The 15,357-nt window shown below is 42.1% G+C and overlaps 1 protein-coding gene across 2 annotated transcripts in view; it reads left to right on the top strand.

The window, feature by feature from the left end:
• LOC145342097 (proteolipid protein DM alpha) overlaps positions 1 to 14,981 on the top strand; it is a 48,115-nt gene extending 33,134 nt beyond the window's left edge. For both annotated transcript variants that reach the window (XM_080187313.1, XM_080187314.1), the window contains exons 4-7: positions 1,057 to 1,225; positions 11,019 to 11,092; positions 12,038 to 12,103; positions 13,675 to 14,981. In XM_080187313.1, coding sequence (XP_080043439.1) covers positions 1,057 to 1,225; positions 11,019 to 11,092; positions 12,038 to 12,103; positions 13,675 to 13,755 — 390 coding nt within the window. In that variant the 3' untranslated portion in view covers positions 13,756 to 14,981. The remainder of the gene's footprint in view (positions 1 to 1,056; positions 1,226 to 11,018; positions 11,093 to 12,037; positions 12,104 to 13,674) is intronic.
• Positions 14,982 to 15,357: the final 376 nt, after the last annotated feature.

Genomic DNA, 15,357 nt, shown 5'->3' on the forward strand with positions numbered 1-15,357 from the left:
AGCTGAGCAGCTCTAGATATCTTTGTTTCCAATCCCTTGTTGGGACACATTGAGGCTCCATTTTCATTTCCCAGTGACGGAGATGGAATCTGCTCATTTAACTCACCCATTTGCATATATTTTCTGCCTGTCATGTACTTTGAATGGTCCCTTGGCTTAATGAGAATTAAGATTCTGAATACACAAGGCACTGAGGAACAAGAGCACTGTCAGCAGATAATATATAGGGAGCACAGAATAAAGGCTCCCTCTGTGATTGCAGCTAAATCTCTTGCTCCTCACCAGGTTGCTTGCCATCTCTTTCAGATGTCAGATTATACCAGCTGTTACATGGTGAAACTCCATGGGCACCAAAATTGCCCACTTTAAGCAGAGCAGATTGACTTGTACATCAATGTGATCAATGTTCATTGGGTTTCTTTGTAAAGTTAGGAATGGTTTAGGGGATTGTATCAAGACGATGCAAAGGAGTGAGTACACATACTTCAAGGAATAACTCTCATTCCCTTTAATCCATCCACAAAGTTTGAGGCTTCCCTTACCTTGTGTCTTTTATAGTCATCCTGTTTGCTAAGAAGAATGAACAATTCCACTTCATTGTATCATGTAACTTTATTGTATCATGTAACAACTCCACTTTATTGTATCATGTAGCTATCACGATAGAAAGTGATTGCTTGGATCTTGGGTCTTTTCACATCCTAGAATTTCCTATGTATAATGTATTTGATCAACCCTTTATCCCATGTGTTTTGTGGGCTATTGTTTTTGTTCTTTGATAAAAGCTCCTTGGTAGTATAATCTGCAAAATTTGGTTTGAGAATTTTGGAGCAGATTATAACTGACCTTGTACCCAAGTTTAACAATGAGCCCTATGGGGACTGAAGATTTCAGCTGATAACTGACCTATTTTAAATAGATTGTGGCCCATCCTAGGTCATGATGCCAGTTAAATGTCTGATTGCGAATGATTGTTCTCTTTCTCTCTCTCTCTCTCTTTGTCTTTCTCTCCCATTGATGTCTTGCTTTTCTTACTGGCCTCTTCTCTTCTTCCAGTTCATCTTCCTGACCTATGCCCTTGGCGTTATCTGGATGGGAGTTTTTGCATTCTGCGCATTGCCTGTCTATATTTACTACACCATGTGGTCCACATGCCAAGCGATCAAATATGTGACAGATAATAATACAGGCTTCGATGATGTCTGTGTGGACGCCCGGCAGTATGGTATGAATTTTGGCCACTTTTCAATCTTATATAAAATTCTGATTTTTATTTTCTACATACACTTTGACACTCGTTCCATAGCTCAAAACCCCATGGTTGAGGCTGGGCTTTAACTATTTACAATTTAGAGAAATGACTTAGATGACGGGACTGAAGATATGGTTACTAAATTTGTTGACAACACGAAGATAGATAGGAAAGTAAGTTGGGAAGAGGACTTAAGCCAGATACGAAGGAATATAGGTTAAGTGAGTGGGTGAAAATCTGGCAAATGGAATATAATGTGGATAGCTGTGAAATTGTCCATTTTGACAGGAAGGCAAAAAAGAGGCTTCTTATTTCTTGCACAGCTCTGAGGGGTAGAGGGTTCTGGGTGTCCTAATGCACAATCACAAAAGGCTAGCTTATGTTTCTTTTGGGCAAAAAACATGCCAATCAATCACTAAAGGAGGCACTTGAATTTGAGCCTGGGGCTTCTTGATTTACAATCAAATGCTGTACCATTATACCTTTTCAGCTGAGGTAAAGTTTCTGTTGTCCCAAATGACCAGAGCCTCAAAGGGAAGAGCTGACTAGTGGTGATTTAGCCTGAGGATTGCCATGCCTCAGGCAAGAGGCAAGGCTGAGAAAGCAGAGTCTTCATACATAACCTCAGCCAGTGTGGGAATTGCTGTTGGTGTTGCTCTGCATCACTAGCCATCCAGCCAACTGAGCTAAACTTCGAACTGTTGATGTCTCAACAATTGCATGTTTTGGCAATTACATTATTAAACCAAATGCATGTAAACACAGGTAACGATCATTGGCTCAATCTCCAAAACAGTATAAATAGTAGTAATAACAGTAATAATAGTTGGGTGGATTAGTAAGTTTGCTGATGACACCAAAGTCGGAGGTGTGGCAGATTGTGAGGAAGGGTGTCGAAGTTTGCAGGGTGACTTGGACAGGTTGCAGAGCTGGGCCGCGAGGTGGCGGATGGAGTTTAATGCGGAGAAGTGTGAGGTAATCCATTTCGGTAGGAATAACAGATGTGTTGAGTATAGGGCTAACGGGAGGACTTTGAATAGAGTGGAGGAGCAGAGGGATCTAGGTGTATGTGTACATAGATCCCTGAAAGTTGGGAATCAAGTAGATAAGGTTGTTAAGAAGGCGTACGGTGTCTTGGCGTTTATTGGTAGGGGGATTGAATTTAGGAGTCGCAGCGTCATGTTGCAACTGTACACAACTCTGGTGCGGCCGCACTTGGAGTACTGTGTGCAGTTCTGGTCCCCACATTACAGGAAGGATGTGGAGGCTTTGGAGAGGGTGCAGAGGAGGTTTACCAGGATGTTGCCTGGTATGCAGGGGAGGTCCTATGAGGAGAGACTGAGGGATTTGGGGTTGTTTTCACTGGAAAGAAGGCGGCTAAGAGGGGATCTTATAGAAACATATAAGATGATTAGAGGTTTAGATAGGGTGGATGGTGATAGCCTGTTTCCTCGGATGGAGAAAGCTAGCACGAGGGGGCATGGCTTTAAATTAAGGGGGGGTAGTTATAGGACGGATGTCAGGGGCAGGTTCTTTACCCAGAGGGTGGTGAGGGACTGGAATGCCCTGCCTGCTGCAGTTGTAAATGCGCCTAGTTTGGGGGCGTTTAAGAGATTGGTGGATAGGTTTATGGACGAAAAGGGATTGGTTTAGATTAGTGGGTCAATGTTTTTTTTTTAAAAATAAGACTGGTCGGAGCAACATTGTGGGCCGAAGGGCCTGTTCCGCGCTGTAATGTTCTATGTTCTATGTTCTTAATAGCTAAAGCTGGAACAGGTTGGGTAGGGGACAGGACTTAACTCAATTCTTGCTGAGCTTTAGGAAGAATAAACCTATTAAATGTAAAAAAAAGAAGCTGCTGCATTATTCCTCCTCATATACATTTATTGAATTTAACAGCAGGCACAGCAGGTAATTAGGAGAGTGAATAGAATATTATCATTTATTGTGAGGGGATTTGATTACAAAAGTAGAGAAGTTATGCTTCAATTGTTCAGAGCATTGGTGAAAATACATCTGGAATAATGTGTACAATATTGGTCTCCTTATTTAAAGAAAGATGTAAATAGGTTAGAAGCAATCCAGAGGGGGTTTACTGGACTAATACCAGGGATGGATCGATTGTCTTATGTGAAAAGGTTGGAGCGGTTAGTTTTGTATCCACTAGAATTTTGCAAAGTAAAAAGTGACTTGAGTGAAACCTTTTAAGATCCTGAGGAGTAGTGACAGGGTGCACTTGGAGAGGATGTTTCCCCTTGATACACAATCTAGAATTATGGGTCACTATTTCAAAATAAGCTGTCGCCCATTTGACACAAAATGAGGAGAACTTTTTTCTGAGGGCCTTGAGTCTCTGTTTTGAGCCTTTGAATATTTTTAAGGCAGAGTTAGATCAATTCTTGATTAACAAAGAGGAGAATTATTATTGGGGGTAGGCAGGAATATGTGATTGAGGTTATAATCAGATCAGCCATGATCTTATTGAATGGTTCGAGGAGCCGAGTGGCATACCCTTCTCTCATATATTTAAATGTATAGGACACCCCCAAGGGAAGGGGCCAGTGTAAATGATATCACAAGGGGTAAAACTAAGGATCATAATGTTGGGCATCAGCAGGACTGATCACATAGTCAATACTGTCTGTCCTAATCAGGAATCAGCAACCTGATGATTCCAGTCTGTACGAGGAGGAATGATTGAGGGAGTTGAGAAGCTTTGTTGAATTGTGGTCCAGGTACAGCATGTGTTAGAATAGGTGACAGAGAAATGGTCATGAACAGTGTAATAAGAACAGGGAAGTTCTGGGAGCTCGAGGGTTTTAGTGAGACCGCACATAGTATATGAAATAATGCAAAATACTGTGGATGCTGGAAATCAGAAATAAAACAGAAAATGCTGGAAAAACTCAGCAGGTCTGGCAGTGTTGTGGAGAGGGAAACAGAGTTAATGTTTTGAGCCTGCACAACCATTCTAATCTGGAGTACTATTAACAGTTTTGGTCTCCATACCTATGGAAGAATATAATAGCTTTAGATAGGTTGCAATGGAGGATCATGAGCTGGATTCCAACAAAGTTCATCAGGAGAGATTGATTGGAATGGGCCCATACCTTCTGCAGCTTAAAAAAAAGAGAGGTGATCTAATTGTAGCATGTCACATTCTTTGAAGGCTGGATCAGGTGGATGCTGAGGCTGTTTATTCCAACCCCCCCCCACAATTCGGGTGTTTGACACTATTTATGGTCATGGGAGACTGGGAAAACATGTATGACATAGAGAGCCACATGAGTGGGGTGGTGAACCTGGTAAAAGTTGGCAAGAAGGATGTGGTCAGGACAATATCCTCTATATATGTATGTATTCAGTCATTTAAGCCTCTAGACATGATACAGCATATAACCTTACAACAGGAATCACAGCCTCGGGATAAGGAGACAGTCAATTAGGACTGAGACTATTTACATTCTGCAGATATAGTTATCTGGGCTTCAAGAAGACATTTGCTGAGGTGCTACACAGAGGTTGACACAAGGTAAGATCACATGGTGTTACAGGCAATTTATTAGCTTGGATTGAGGATTGGTCAATTGACAGACGGCAGAAAGTTGAGATAATGTGTCTTTTTCTGGGAGCAAGATGCAACCAGTGGTATACCACAGGGTTCTGCCCTCAGGTCCCAATTATTTATTAACTATATTAATAACTTGGATACAGGGATTGAAGGTGCTATAGCCAAATCTACAGATGACAATAATACATGAAATAGTACATTGCAATGAGGAAAAAATAAAATTACAAATAGATATGGATAGATTAGCTGAGTGGACCAAAATGTAGCAGATGAAGTTTAACATAGACAAGTGTGAAGTTTCCATTTTGGTCAGAAAAATAAAAGGGTGACTTATTACCTAATGGAGAGAGTTTTTGGTGTGCTTTGGTGCAGAGAAATCTGGGTGTCCTTGTGCATGAGTCGCAGAAAAGTAATGTGCAGGTGCAGCAGGCAAGAAGGAAAGCAAATTGAATATTGGCATTGGTGAGACAGCACTACAATATTGTGTACAGTTTTGGTCCCCTTACTTGAGGAGGGCTATGTTACATTGGTGGAAGTTCAGAGGAGGTTCACTAATTTGATTCCAGAGATGAAGTGTTTGCCTTATGAAGAAAGATTGAGCAGTTTAGGCCAGTAGACTCAAGAGTTTAAAAGAATGAGAGGAGCCCTAATTGAGAGATATAAGATGATAGAAGCTTTTGATAAAGTAGACGTAGAGTGGCTGCTTTTTCATTTGGTGCAATCTAGTTCAAGTGGTCATAGCTTTAAGATAAGGGGTACCAGATTTAAACAGAGATGAGTGGAAACTATTTCTCTCAAAGGGTTGCGGATCTGTGGAAGTGGATGCTGGGACATTGAGTACATTTAAGGAGGAGATAAACATGTGTTTAATTAGTAATGGGTTAAAAGGTTTTAGTGAATGGCAAGAAAATGAAGTTGAGGCTGAGTTGAGATCAGCCATGATTTCATTGCTGCAGAAGGCTGTGAAAGCCAGGTCATTGAGTGTGTTTAAGCCAGTGATAGATTCTTGATTGATAAGAAGATCAAAGGTAACAGAGAAAAGTCAGGAGAATGAAGTTGAAAAACATATCAGCCACGATTGAATGGCAGAGCACACTCGATGGGCCGGATGGTCTAATTCTGCTCCTGTATCTTACGGTTTTGGCAGAGCAGGCTTGAGGAGGCCCAATCCTGCTCCTAGTTCTTATGTCTTGTTTTTTGGATGAAATCTCCTGGCTTGGAGAGTAGTGAGCCATTGGGATTCGGGATGCCAGGGAATTGTGGAAGTATAGAATCATAAGGTTTCTGTTGGTTATGGAAAAAACAACGAGCAATCCAGAATAAAAATTAATTAATTAGGAGAGGGTGGCCCAAATAAATTGGAAAACAAAATGGGCAATGCACAATGACTGTCTTTAAAGAGGAAATAGTTCATATACATCACGGTACATTCCATTAAGTGGAAAGGTGGTAACAATAAGTTCTGAGACTGAGGGAAGTTGAAAGAAATAGAGTAAGGTGAAGCAGTAAAAAGAGTGTTGATCACAAGATATAGGATGGATAATACATTTGAGCAGCAGGCTGAATATAGAGGGTTCAAGGAGAAGTAAACAAACAAATAAGAAGCAAAGAGAGAGTATGAGAAGAGACTGGCAACTAGCATTAAAGGGAATCCAAAAGCCTTTTGTAGGTATATAAATAGCAAATGGGTAGTAAAAGGAGAAGTGCGGTTGATTAAGGGAAAAAAGAATATTTATGCGGCGGACACAGCTGATTGAATACTTTGCATCCATCTTCACCAAGAAAGAAGATGGCCCTACCCCCTAGCAGGGACTACAGTCCTGCTGGAGTTGAACCCATGAGGTGGGGCCAGTGAACAATGCAAATTGCCACTAACTTTGATGGGACTGGAAGATCTGTCAAGCTGCCTCTGCCACGTGAAAATCTGCCACACGGGGTGGGTGGGTGGGGGGAGGGGGTGTGAATCAGGAAATACAAGCTATAGTGAAAGAGGATGGGTTATATTTTGATATAAAGAAGAGGTGTTCAACAGGTTGACTGTATTTATCTTTAATAGGTTACTAAGACTAGATAAGATGTATCCAAGAATACTGAGGGAAGTAAGGATGGAAATTGCAGTGGGACTGGCTATGATCTTCCAATCCTGCAGAGATATAGCGAGATGGTAGAGAGCTGGAGAGTTGTTCAAAATAGAATGCAAGGATAAAGCCTCAACTATAGTTTAACCTCAGTAGGGGAAAGCTTTAAGAAATGATTAAATGGGAGAAGTGTGAGTTATTGGAGAAAAGCCACGGTTTAAGGGTGATTTGTGTTGAACTTGCTGGAGTTTTTTGAAGAGGCAACAGAAAGGGTTGGTGTGGTCATGGAGTTCCAAAATGTATTTGATAAAGTGCCACATGATGAACTTACCAGCAAAGTTAGAGCTCATGGAATAAAAAGGACAGTAGCAGTATTGATATATAATTGGCTGAGAAAGCAGAGAATTGTGGTGAATGGTTGTATTTTTGGATTGGAGAAGGGTTCACAGTGGAATTCCCCAGTGATCAGTGTTGGGCTTGACAATTGGACGTGCAAAACTCATGGATTCTGAGCTATGAGGAGAGTACCTTCTAGAACGTATTGGCTACTGGACTCTGGGGAAGTGCAGGCGGATTGGAAAACAGCTACTGTTACGCCACTGTTTAAAAAAGGTAGTAGACAAAAGGCGGGTAACTACAGGCCAGTTAGCTTAACGTCCGTAGTTGGGAAAATACTAGAATCGATCATTGAAGAAGAAATAACAGGACACCTGGAAAAGAACGGTTCGATCAAGCAGACGCAGCATGGATTCATGAAGGTAAAGTCATGTTTGACGAATTTATTGGATTTTTATGAAGGTGTGACTAGTGCAGTAGACAGAGGGGAACCAGTGGATGTGGTGTTTTTAGATTTCCAGAAGGCATTTGATAAGGTCCCTCTCAGAAGGTTGCTGCAGGAGGTTAGGGTACACGGCGCTGGGGGTAAAGTGTTCGCATGGATTGAGGATTGGCTATCCAACAGGAAGCAGAGAGTTGGAATAAATGGGTGCTTTTCTGGTTGGCAGTTGGTGACTAGTGGAATGCCGCAGGGATCGGTGCTGGGGCTTCAGCTGTTTACCATATACATAGACGATCTGGAGGAGGGGGCTGAAAGTAGAGTGACAAAATTTACTGATGACACAAAGATGAGTGGGAAAGCCAATTGCGTGGAGAACGTGGAAAGTCTGCAGAGAGATTTGGATAGGCTGAGTGAGTGAGTAAGGACCTAGCAGATGGAGTATAACGTTGGCAAATGTGAGGTTATCCACTTTGGAAGAAATAATAGTAGCATGGAATATTATTTAAATGGTGAAAAGCTGCAGCATGCTACAGTGCAGAGGGACCTGGGGATCCTTGTGCATGAATCGCAAAAACCCAGTCTGCAAGTGCAGCGGGTGATCAAGAAGGCGAATGGAATGTTGGCCTTTATAGCGAGAGGGATAGAATATAAAAGCAGGGAGGTCTTGCTGCAACTGTACAGGGCACTGGTGAGGCCGCAACTGGAGTACTGTGTGCAGTTTTGGTCCCCCTATTTTCAAAAAGATATATTGGCCTTGGAGGGAGTGCAGAGAAGGTTCACCAGGCTGATACCGGAGATGAGGTGATTAGCTTATGAGGAGAGATTGAGCAGATTGGGCCTGCAGTCATTGGAGTTTAGAAGGCTGAGGGGTGACCTTATAGAGAATATAAGATAATGAAGGGGCTAGATAGGGTAGAGGTAGAGAGATTCTTTCCACTTAGAAAGGAAAACAGAACTAGAGGGCACAGTCTCAAAATAAGGAGGGGGGGCAGTTTAGAACAGAGTTGAGGAGGAACTTCTTCTCTCAGAAGGTAGTGAATCTCTGGAATTCTCTGCTCATTGAAGTGCTGGAGGCTACCTCGTTGAATATGTTTAAGTCACGGGTGGATAGATTTCTGAATGATAAGGGAATTAAGGGTTATGGGGAGTAGGCGGGTAAGTGGAACTGATCCACTTTAGATCAGCCATGATCTTATTGAATGGCGGGGCAGGCTCGAAGGGCTAGATGGCCTACTCCTGCTCCTGTTTCTTATGTTCTAATGAACGTGTGAACAAATGGCAGATAAGAACATAAGAACATAAGAAATAGGAGCAGGAGTAGGCCGTCTAGCCCTTCGAGCCTGCCTCGCCATTCAATAAGATCATGGCTGATCTGAAGTGGATCAGTTCCACTTTCCCGCTTTCTCCCCATTACCCTTAATTCCTTTGTCTATCAAAAACCTATCTACCTGTGACTTAAATGTATTTAGCGAGGTAGCCTCCACCACTTCAACAGGCAGAGAATTCCAGAGATTCACCACCCTTTGAGTGAAGAAGTTCCTCCTCAACTCCGTTCTGCCCCCCCCCTCTATCTTGATGCTGTGCCCTCTAGTCCTACTGTCCTTTCTGAGCGGGAAGAATCTCTCTCCCTCTCCCTCTACCCAATCTCTCTACCTCTACCCTATCCATCCCTTTCAGATAAAATTGTGTGAGAACTGATTTCATTTTGCTAGGAAGAATGAGGAAAGACAATATGAAATAAAGGATATGATTCTGAATAGGGTTTAAGTTTATTTATTGGTGTCACAAGTAGGCTTATATTAACACTACAATGAGTTACTGTGAAAATTCCCCAGTAATCACACTCTAGCGCCTGTTTGGGTACACTGAAGAAGAACTTAGCGGAGCCAATGCACCTAACCAGCAGTTTGGACTGTGGGAGGAAACCGGAGCACCCGGAGCAAACCCATACAGACACAGGGAGAACGTGCAAACTCCACACAGACTGTGACCCAAGCCGGGAGTCGAACCCGTGTCCCTGACACTGTGAGGCAGCAGTGCTAATCACTGTGCCACCATGTCGCCCACCAAGAGCAGTGGGACCTGAGGGTACATGTGAACAAATCACTGAAGGCTGAGAAAACATCCAGTACCCTGGGCTTCATCAACAGAAGCTTTCAGTATAAGGCTGAACAGCTTTATTGTGACTTGTATGAAAAAATGGTTCAGCCTCAACTGAAGTATTGCGATCTGTCTGGACACCACACTTGAGGAAAGATATGAAGACATTAAACCTGGTATGAAAATATGTGGAATGCCATAAGCATAGACAAGGGTCATGGGTGGAGAGGGGACTCACAATGTTGAAATAGTAGCACGGGCTCGTTGGGCCGAAGGGCCTGTTTCCCGTGCTGTGTTGTTCTTTGTTCTTTGAAAAAGATTCATGAGAATCATTCCAGTAGCTAAGTGAGTTATGTGGATAATTTGGAGAAGCTGGGTTTGTTGTACTTGTGGGACAGAAAACTAAGAGGAGATTTTGATAGAGGTGTTCAAAATTGCAGTAGGTTAATCTGGACCAAGTAGGTGGGCAGAAGTATTTCCTGTTGGTGAAAGAATTGAGCAAAGGAAAGCACGGATTGAAGGCCAATTGGAAAAGAAACAATGGTGATATGAGGAAAGTGTTAGAATTGGAATTAGGAGCGTGGTGGAGACAGATTCAACTGTGGCTTTCAAAAGTTTTCTACAGAGAGGAAGAGTAAAATACAGTACTATGGGAAAAATTGGAGAGGGACCAGGTGGGTTGCACTTGCAGAGAGTCGATATGGACAGGGCCGAATCGCCTCCTGTGCTGTAACCAGTACTGTGATTTTATACACTGGGTTAATTGAGGAAGGTGACAATATGCTGGGAATGTGGAAATTGAGACTGACGATCAATTATCAGTTTCAGAATGGTGGAAAGGGCCCGTAGGGATCAAAAGGCCATACCCCTGCCGCTGTTTCTTATACTCTGATGAATATTACTCCCTGAAAAGACTGAGAATTCTGGGATCTGCTGAAATTTTCAGAACTGTGATTGTTAGATATTTGGGGCAGAGATTTCGTGCAATGGTGGGTAAATGGAATTGAAGTGTAGATCAGCCATGATTTGACTGACTATTGGCCCAAGGGGCTGAATAGTGCCTTCTTGTTTCTACGCTGGGAACGTTCTGGTTGATGAGTTCAGTTGGATTCTGGTAGTAAACTGGCTTATGTTGCATGAGAGAAATTCAAATCTCATTTATATCTAAAGTTTTTATCAAATTGTGTTTAATGTATGTTTACTGGAACTCATGCCATTTCCTCGACCTCCCTGTTTCAGGGATCCTGCCATGGAATGCCAATCCGGGGAAGATCTGTGGCTTCAATTTAACAGATGTTTGTAATGCCACGGAGGTAAGTGGTAATTCGAAACCAGTCAGTCCAATCATTTCAAAGCTTTCACTATTTCACCAAGTGAGCAGGCACCACAAGCCTGCAGCAGGGGAAATAACTCCACCACTCACTCAGTCTCATTACAGCAGTTTGAGGTTTGCAACTTAAAAGGCAATGGTCAAGTCCAGCTGGGGCATGAATCTCATCAGGAAAAAGTAACAGTAAAACAGGGAAATATGGGCACAGAGGTTAGCACTGCTGCCTCACAAGGCCAAGGACCTGGGTTCGATTCCTGGTTTGGGTCATTGCCTGAATGGTGTTTCTTCCCGTGTTTGCGTGTGTTTCCTCCCACAGTCCAAAGTTGTGCACATTAGGTGGATTGGCCATGCTAAATTGCCCTTCAGATTACCCAAACAGGTGCTGAAGTGTGGCAACTAGGGGATTTTCAAAGTAACTTCATTGCAGTATGAAGGTAAGCCTACTTGTGACTAATAAGTAAACTTTACTTTAACTTTTTTGTTGTTTTTAAATGGCTCTTGCCTCTCTATCTAGCCCTGTGCTTTTCCTGTCCTGGGAGTGTTTGATGGGGACAGTGTAGAGGGAGCTTTACTCTGTATCTAACCCCATGCTGCACCTGTCCTAGGAACGTTTGATGGAGACAGTGTAGAAGGAGATTTTCCCCTGTATTTTGTCTATTGTTGTCAAGTAGCTTTACGCTACTCAATCTCTGCACAAGTCAGCCTTTCCCATTGGGATTAGATGGTGGAAAATGACCAATGCTTGTGGACAGCAACAAATTCAGAACTTGAGGAATAAAAGTTTTTTATTCCCCAGGATGCACAGCAGTAACTGAATCTCCTGAGTGATGGACAGGGAAACAATTAGATAGTTGTCTGACTTGTATTTGACCCTTTGTCATGTTTCATATTGAACTCCTTTCACCCGTAATTTGTGTCTTCACTGCAGTTTGAATTGACCTACCATTTGTTCATTGCAACATTTGCGGGAGCTGCAGCCACAGTGATTGCCTTGGTAAGTTAACAATATGAACCTGAATGGGAACACCTAATGAGTACTGCTGTATGTATGGAAAGGATGAACGCAGTATAAATCTGAGATGCTTTCAGTTGTCACAACAGAGAGAGATCACAAAATTCATCAAAATTGTGCAAATCCATATATCCAACCATGCATGTATATATACATATATATATATATGTATCAGTCTCTGCTGAGAACTAATATTTGATATCCTATTTTGAACCAGTGGAGTTTGTGTCACAGACAGAATTTATGTTTGTGATTAATATGTTTTAGATGGAAAAGGGTGTGCCTTTTCTTACCCTAAAGTAATCATTCAGCAGCACATTTCTGTGAGTTAAAATATATTGTAGCTTATTTAGTCTTTCACACTTAGCTCAAATTAAATGCGACAACAAACACACTTGCACTAACATATACACGTTGGATATAGATAAAGGCACTTTTACAGATTATAGTTATTTCCATTTTTCCAATCCTGTGATCTCTAGTCGACTATGTAGCAGACCTGGCTTCTTGATTGAATTCAATGTTTTAATGTCGAAGTGAAGGTCTGATAAAGCAAAGGGTTGTTCACAGCAGGTTGTGAGATTTCTTATATTCACATAGCTAGGAGATTGATTCTCAAGTGAATTTTCACTGGGGCAGGTGCCATGCTGTGGCTACGTGATGTTTCAGAGCTGGTTCAGAGCCTGGTTGAAATTGCAGCTCAGGTGGAACAGCCTGCAACCAACTGCTTGATTCATTTAGACAAAGACAATATAGCTATCTTACAATGTGACTCACCAGTTCATGATCCCTTTCCAAAAAGGTGGTGTGTTCATGTTAACTCAATGTTCTGTGTTGTGGATTAACATTTTTTGAAGGTTTGAGACATGCTTCATGGTATAATGGGTCAGTGATAGGGGCCATTCACTTTCATTATCACCAATTGATTTTTCACCAAAAACCTCCAACCTCAACCACTGCTGGGATTCTCTGGTGCCACTGCAGCAAATGGCATTTTGGCTGAGGACCAAATTCTCCATTTTCTTTGCTAGCAGGGCAAGTATTGATGAGAATGAAGAATCCTGCCCTTGAACATTGTTTTTGTTTGGTATGAGACAGGGAGTTAGGCTGTCTGGGAATTCCATGTGCTTTTGTAATGGCCCATCCTTTAAACAGAGATATGTGTGAATTCCCTGGATGGCTGTGAATGCCCCATTTGATTGGGTATTTGCTTGAGACTTGGTGCAGTCTCTAGCTCAAATGCCAAAGCTCACAAGATAAGTTATGATCTCATTGAATGACCTGATGGGTCATAATTGCCTACTTCTGCCCCTATGTCTTATGGTCACAGGATTTGCAGCAACCATTTCTGCCCAATTTTTAAATATATTGACTGAAAGTTACTAATATACAGGATGGGAGAGGTGCATGACTGGTGAGTGATTATGTGGTTGATCAAAGTCTTGTATTATTCACACGTGTCTTTAATTGGCTGTACAAACTTTAATGGTTTTTTTCTCTTCACCTTTTTTTCTCCCCACAACCCCACCACCATTGTCCCCTCTCGTTCTCAGCTTACCTACATGATGTCTTCCACCTATAACTATGCTGTCCTGAAGTTTATGAGTCGGGATGATTGCTGCACAAAATTCTAACTTAAAGCAGGGACTGCATCTGCTTTTCTGACCCTCCTCTGTCTCTCTATCAGCCCTGCCTCTATTGCACAACTTTGCTACAGGAATGTTCACCAACTCTTCTGTGGTTCCTCACACCTTCCCCCAAATCCTCAATAGCAGCTGCTCCTCATCGTGCATCTCATTGCATAACCTTCATGTAAACTAAAATAAACTGTAATGTTGAGTAAAGAATCCTAGTGAAATGCAAGGGAAGCTTTTTAACTGTCAGTTTTAGTATTAAATATCTTGTATATTATAACCCATTTTTGATGCTGAGATGCATGGTGTCTGTAGAATCTCGGGTCATGAAAATTTGTTTTCAAACATAACCCTTTGCGAGTAGTATGGATCCTGTTTCTCTGTCATGTTGTTTGCTCTTGTGGAAATAAAGATGTTGGAGACTGTAAACTGACCAAGATTAAGTGGGTTCCTGTTTCTGTCCTCCTGCTAATAATAACATGCATTGAGCAGGCAATCAATAAGAATCCTCCAATATGCCAGTTGGGCGGCACGGTAGTACAGTGGTTAGCACTGCTGCTTCACAGCTCCAGGGACCTGGGTTCGATTCCTGGCTTGGTCACGGTCTGTGTGGAGTTTGCATATTCTTCTCGTATTTGCGTGGGTTTCCTCCGGGTGTTCTGGTTTCTTCCCACAGTCCAAAAAAGATGTGCGGGTTAGGTTGATTGACCGTGCTAAAATTGTCCCTTAGTGTCCTGAGATGCGTAGGTTAGAGGGATTAGTGAGTAAATATGTAGGGATAAGGGAGTAAGGCCTGGGTGGGATTGTGGTCGGTGTAGACCCAATAGGTCAAATGGCCTCTTTCTGTACTGTAGGGTTTCTATGATTCTATGGTATGCATCAGTACTGCAGTTTGGGGGTTGGACTGATTCCCCTAGATGAGAGAGTTTGGCAAATAGTATAGCACAATCTGCTGTTTAGAGGGTAAAGTCTAGTTTAATGGGAACATGGAAGAGAACTAATGTAACTTCACTATTTAAAAAGGGAGGTAGAGAAGAAACAGGGAATTATGGACCAAACAGTCTGACATCGATACTGGGGAAGTGTCAGAGTGCACTATCTAAGATTTAACATCAGAGTACTTGGAGAACAGTGCCAGGATCAGATAGAGTCAGCATGGATGTTCGAAAGAGAAATCGTGCTTGACAAATCTACTGAAATTCTTTGAGGATATAACTAATAGAGTTGATGAGCCAGTGGATGTAGTTTATTTGAACTTTCAGAAGACTTTTGCCAAAATCCTATATAAGGGATTAGTGTAAATTTAAAGCAAATGGGAGGGGGGACAGTGTATTGAGATGGATAGAAAAGTGTTTGGCAGACAGGAAACAGAGTCGGAATAAATGGATCTTTTTTGGAATAGCAGCCAGAAACTAGTGGGGTACCATGGGATGGAACTTCAGCAATTCACTATAGATATAGTTCACTCTCTATATGAATGATTTAAATGAGGGAACTAAATGTAATATCTCCAAATTTGAAAATGGCATAAAGTTGGGTGGGAAGATGAGCTGTGAGGAGGATGCAGAGGTGTTTCTGTGCAATTTGGACAAGTTGGGTGAG

This window comes from Carcharhinus amblyrhynchos, chromosome 4 (assembly GCF_965287045.1).
Source record: "Carcharhinus amblyrhynchos chromosome 4, sCarAmb.v2.hapA, whole genome shotgun sequence".
Classification (NCBI taxonomy): Eukaryota; Metazoa; Chordata; class Chondrichthyes; order Carcharhiniformes; family Carcharhinidae; genus Carcharhinus; species Carcharhinus amblyrhynchos.